This window comes from Manis pentadactyla, chromosome 9 (assembly GCF_030020395.1).
Source record: "Manis pentadactyla isolate mManPen7 chromosome 9, mManPen7.hap1, whole genome shotgun sequence".
Classification (NCBI taxonomy): domain Eukaryota; kingdom Metazoa; phylum Chordata; class Mammalia; order Pholidota; family Manidae; genus Manis; species Manis pentadactyla.
Window position 1 is genome coordinate 11,380,662 of NC_080027.1, and position 6,000 is coordinate 11,386,661.

The 6,000-nt window shown below is 56.0% G+C and overlaps 1 protein-coding gene across 1 annotated transcript; it reads right to left on the minus strand.

The window, feature by feature from the left end:
- Window positions 1–532: 532 nt before the first annotated feature.
- Window positions 533–4,297, minus strand: CABP4 (calcium binding protein 4). Its single transcript, XM_036931083.2, has 6 exons — window positions 3,923–4,297; window positions 3,498–3,528; window positions 3,273–3,416; window positions 2,097–2,206; window positions 1,626–1,773; window positions 533–1,512 (listed from the first exon to the last, which is right to left on the minus strand). Exons 1-6 carry the CDS (start codon window positions 4,295–4,297, stop codon window positions 1,484–1,486), a joined length of 837 nt encoding a protein of 278 aa, XP_036786978.2. The 3' UTR covers window positions 533–1,483.
- Between the last annotated feature and the right edge of the window lie 1,703 nt (window positions 4,298–6,000).

Here is a 6,000-nt window from a genome sequence, read left to right on the forward strand (position 1 = left end):
AATCTTCTGAAGCATAACGAACAAGTTCTTACATGGTGAACAAGTTCTTACATAGTGAATAAGTTCTTACATGGTGAACAGTGCAAGGGCAGTCATCACAGAAACTTTCAGTTTTGATCACGCATTATGAACTATAAACAATCAGATCAAATATGAATATTCATTTGATTTTTATACTTGATTTATATGTGAATCCCACATTTCTCCCTTATTATTATTATTATTATTTTTATTTTTAATAAAATGCTGAAGTGGTAGGTAGATGCAGGATAAAGGTAGAAAACATAGTTTAGTGCTGTAAGAGGGCAAATGTAGATGATCAGGTGTGTGCCTGTAGACTATGTGTTAATCCAAGCTAGACAAGGGCAATAAAACATCCACGGATGCAGAAGATTTCTCTCAGAACAGGGGGGGTGAGGTTCTAAGCCTCATCTCTGTTGATCCCCGATTTCTCACCTGATGGCCCCCCTGCCACTGTGCCTGTCTTAGGTTGTTCCTCCCTTGGGGAATCTTACCCGTCTCTGGCTTAGATCGTTCTATTACTTGCACTTCGGAGGCCAGCTCTCCTGTTTGCTGCATCTGCCCAGTCTCCTTAATGGTGATTTGTTTCTTCATGTAATTGGGATTTTTTGTCATGAGTTCACCTTCAGAAGTAACACAGTTGTTATTTTAATCTCATGTCCCCTGGATTTAAAGAGTGCTCTTCTCAACAGCTTTTTCCTACTTCTTGAGCTTTTCACACCATGAAGAAGCTTTTTACATTCCTGCCTGATATGCAGGACTGAGCTTCAGGTTCTCTAGGGTAACTTTTTCCACTCAAGGCCCTGAATATCTGTACCCTTGCTACTTCCTCAGGCAGATAGATGTATATTTTGGTCCCCTTTTCAAGAACAGGGTAGCCCTTCGAGACCCTGGAATGTACTCAGGGTCATGTCTTGCTCCCCAACCTTTTGCAGGTCTTCTGTCACTCCTGGATGTCAGAGCCCAGAACCTCTTCTCCACCTCTGAACCCCCATGGTGTGCACTCCTTTCCACCAACCAGCTTTGAGTTCTCTCTTTGTCTTTAGTACCTGGAGTCCAAATCCCTTTCCTTCAAACTCAGTTTTTGTGGGGTTTTTTTGTAACATTTATACACATAAGTAGTAGGAGGCATCCAGCCACCTTCTTAATTCATCCTGTTACCAGAATCCTCCCAGCACTGCTCTGTCTTTGAATGTAGCCAGCATCAGGGAGCTCCCTACTTCCCAAGGGGCTAGAGAGATCTGAATCTTGCACACACTGGGGGATGACAGGCAGTTGAGGGCAGGTTTCTTTCAGGCAGCTTAGGGAGGGAGGCAAGGAGGAGGGTGGGTAGGTAACATCACAAGACAACTCTCTGGCCAGGTGTCAGGAGCAGAAGAAGCCTAGGGGCTTCTGGGTCACTTCCACCATGGGGCCCTGATGGTCTGGGCCAGAGAGGCAATGTGTTCTCCCTCCTAGAGCTTCACTGGGTGGAAAGCATCATCACAAACTCTGTGGAAGAGAAGGGGTAGGGCTTGGGTTGGTCCAGGTCGGGGATCTCAGGGTGCTGGGTCAGCCTGGGAGCTGGAGGAGTTGGGAGAGGTTTGTCTGGGAAGGAGACTTACCATCAAAGTCTACAGTGCCATCCCCATTGAGGTCCACCTCTCGGAGCATCTCATCCAGCTCAGAACCCACCAGTGGCTCCCCCAGCAGAGCTGGTGCTGCCTGTCGCAGCTCTGCCACCGTGATTCGTCCATCCCTGTCCCTGTCAAACTAGGATTCGGGCAGAGCTCAGCCCCTCCCACTCAAAGCTGTCTCTGCCTACACCCATCTCCACCTTGCCATGTCCTGTGCCTGGATGCCCCACCTGCACCCTTCCAAACTCTCCCCCTTCTCCCAGGCTGATGGTAAGCCCCCTGCTCCAGGAAGTCTCCCTGGGTGGGTCCTCCAGCTGGTAGTGAGATGAACCCTCTCTGACCCCTCCTTGACCCTAGTCCCACCATCTCCAGACCCCTAGTCTCCCCTGGCCTGGGTGGGAGGCCAGCAAGAATGCCACCCAGCTGCCCACCCGTGCTCGCTATGACCGCAGTCCGCACCTCTCGGAAGGCAATGCGCAGCTCCCGCACCCCCAGCATGTGCGCTGTCTCCTCCCTCAGCTTTGGGCCCATCAGTTCCACAAATTCTTCAAAGTCCACGCGGCCACCCACTGCGGACCCAGGCAAAGTGTCACAGCAGAGAAGGCTGGGGTCCAAGGAAGGATGTCACAGGGGCCACCCCACCTCAGCTCTGCATCCAGGCAGAAATACCCAGCATCCATGCCATCAGTGGGGGTTTCTTTGCTAGAGGGCAAAGTGTGTGGGTGCTCCCAGTGAAGCACCCAACTACTGGGGAAAGAGGCCAGGCTTTGGAACCAGACAGCTCCTGGTTCAAACCCTGGCTGTGCCAATGACTCTGTGTGGCCTTTGGTGAATAACTAAACCTCCTTCCTTACTCTAGGATGGGGATGAGAAAATATACTCGTGAGGTCTATTGGGGTTGTCACCCATGGCTATACTGTGCTGGGACCCTGTGGGTGGCAATAAATCCCCCTGAAGAAGCATTCCCATGGAGTCCCTCAACTCTAAGATGCCATCAACAATAAAAAGCACCAATGGTCAAATAACAGCTTTGGGAGAAAGAAAAGAAGCATGACACTAAATGTTCCATCCACTGTAATCACACCCTATTTGGGAAACCATATAGGAAACTGAAGGAAAAATTAATGGAGGCATCCTGAAGTGAAAGGAAGCTGACATTTGACAAATCAGCTAGTGATAATCACACTGATCTGACATTTAATCTCAAGGCATGGCCAGGGTTCTGTCAGGCTGGCCCTCACCAGACCTCAGGAGGTTCTTTTTAGCAGCATCAGGAAAGTCAGGGAGAGAGACAGAGATAGACAGGCATCCCAGAGGCTAGTACCAGAAGGGAGCACGTCAGGGCTCAATCCAAGCCCTGGAGGCCTCTCTCGGGTCACCTGGTACCTTCCTTACCCCTCCCCTACCACGTCCCTGCGTGTGATGGGGCTGATGTCAAATTGTCAAACTGCCATGGAAACTCACCCCCCCCAACCCCCCCACCATCAGCCCTGCTGTACAAACAGGGCCACCTCCCACCACCCTAGCATCCCCCTGAAACATGAGGCTCAGAGAGAACCAGGGCTGCCCAGCCCCCAGGAAAATCCAGGTGGCTCCCCGGCCCTACCCCCAGGCAGGCAGGGGTCAGGCACTGACTTCGCATCTTGACGTGCTGCGAGACTTCGATGAGCTCCATCTCGGTGGGCATGTAGCCCAGCGTCCGCATGCAGGCCCCCAGCTCCCGGTAGCCGATGTAGCCATCACGGTCACTGTCAAACTCCTCAAAGGCAGCCTGAAGCTCTGCAGGGGAGGGAGGTCAGGGACAGGCAGCCAGGCTCAGAGATACCCCCACGTGCCACCACCAGGAGCAAGGCCACTCACCATCCAGCTCCTCGGGGCCCAGCTCGCGGTCCTGCAGAAGCACAGTCCGTCCGACACGTCCTGGGGCTGCCCAGGGCTATAGCCGTCCTTCCTCCTCCAACCCCAGATCACGCTGGCCTGGGCGGGGCCGCCAGGGCAGAAGGTAGCTGAAGTCCCATGGACCCCAGGAGAAGAGATGACCCCTGCTCCTGGAACCCCAGCTCTCACAGAACTGTGGGTTTGAGGGCTTGCTCTGCCCACTGCCCAGGCTGGCCGAGACCTACCTGTCCCCAGACTGCAGAAGCCCCGCCCCACAGCCCAGACTTCTTCACCTGGAGCAGAAGCAGCAGGAAGCCTGAGTACCGGGGGTGGGGTGGGCTGAGACTGAGGGCATGAGTCCCCTCCCCCGCCCCAGGCTCCCCAGCCTTGCCCGGGCCCCACCTGACCTGCCCAAAGATGCGGTCGAGCAGGGGCCCGTAAGTCCTCTGAGCAGCGTCATGCTGGGTGGCAGGACGATGCCGGTGGGACTGGCGACGGGCAGCCGGCCCAGGGGCTGCAGGGGCCGCTGCCTCCTGCCCTCCTCTGGTCCTAGAGGGGTTCTTGCTGCTCCTCAGGGCCTCGGGGCCTGGGACGGGGGCCTCCTTTGCAGAGCTGCCAGTGCCCTTCTGGGACCCTCGGAGCCCCTTCTCTCTCTTGCTCCTCCTCCCGGTCAAAGGGAGCCCCTCCGCACCACCTCCAGAAGTCATGAGCCCCTCAGGGGGCTTCTGGGGGCGGGGGGCCAGGTCTGGGCCATGCTGCCCCCTCCCCTGCCCTGAGGCCATGTGGAGAGAGGTGGAGGAACTCAGATATGCAGGGCCAGGGAGCAACCTTGGTTCTCAGGACCCACAAAGCTGCTTATTCACCCCCCGCCCCGAGAACTGATGGTCTGAGGGGGATTAGGGTGAGTGAGGCAGGCAGCCCAGGTCCTAATCCTGACCCTGTGCCTGTGAGTGGCCAGGACAGAGCCAGATAGGTCAAGAGAACTGTCCTCAGTACCAGGGGCCAGGATGTGGCCGCTGCGGTGAGGACTGCAATGGACTGTAGCTCTGCCACTTATAATCTGGGAGACCCAGCAGACTCACTTCTCTGAGCCTCAGTTGTCTCATTAAAATGAGGGCAATATAGCTGAAGAGTCAAGTGCGCAGCCCAGTTGTGTGACGTGGGCAGGACTTAGCTCGGAGAGGACAAGAAAGGCATCTCAGCCAGGAGGAAGAGTGTAGGCAGAGGCTGGGAGATGGGAGAGGATAGGCTGAGTTGCCTACTGCAGCCCCCTCATGGGTGACATCTTGTCTGTAGCAGAAGGTGTGTGAAATTGGGGATCAGAGGCCAGATCACCGAGGCCTTGAATGCCAGACTGAGGGGCATGGGGGTGGCATCAGAGGAGGTGGGCCCTGGGGGGTGCGAAGCTGATCCTGAGCTGGAGGAGCCCAGGATGAGGGGGTTCCAACCATAGGACCCTGTGGGGAACTGTAGGGGGTGGGGCTGGCTGGTCACTCAGCCCCACTGGGCTGGGGCTAGGGTTTCCCAGAGAGCGGCCCCATGAATGATTGATGTCCTCGCAGCTCTGGTTTCATGCCGGCAGCCTTAGAGCCGCCAGGCGCCACGCAGCAGGCCCCAGCGTGGGGCTGTGTGGATGGCTGGACCACTGGGCAGGCAGGCACGCCCTGCTCCTTCGGGCCAGCAGCCTGAGCCTCACAGGTAAGCCAGGCCTCACCCGTCCCTGGGGCTCTGATCCAGTAGGGGCTGGAGCTTGCAGACCGAGGTCTGCTTGAGAAAGAGCTCTGGGGGAGAGGGGGCCACCCAGCTGAAAGCCAAGGGGCCAGAGCCATGGGCCCAGACCGGATCCAGCCTTTCTGGGGCACCTGCTCCCTCCCTTGACTCCACTCTGTCACCAGGGCTTCCTCCCCTCCCCGAGGGAAACCCCTTCCACTAGCCAGCAAGAGGAGGCAGGGGCTGGGGCAGCGGGCCCCTTGGGCCCCAGCCACCCTCCTCCTCACCACACTGCTGAGAGCCCGTCCTCCTTCCCTGTTTGGGAGCCACAGGGACAAACGGGGGCCACCTTCTGCCTGAGCTGTGAGGATGGGGTGAGGGCCGTGGGTGGATCAGGGGTTGATGGGGGGTTTCAAGCCGCTGCCAGGCCCCCCCTCTGAGACCAGGTTGTCCAGCCCTGTGCTTCGCACTTTAACCTGAGTTCATGAGTGGCACTCATAATGGCGAGGGGCCTCCTCTGCCCCAGAGTCCCTGTCACCTCTTGGACTTCTCTGGACTAATGGGACCCTGAGCCCTCCCTTCTTGGAATCTTAAACACTTGAACCCCAGAATGCCAGGCCAGAAGCAGTCTGCAGTGATCCAACCAAGTGATTTTCAAACTGTGTTCCATGGAGCCCTAAGGGTGCTTTCCTTCCATTAATCTGAGCACCTCCTTTAGTTCATGTAGGAGTTCCTCTATAATATTTTATTTAAATAAAAGATTCACCAGTCTAAA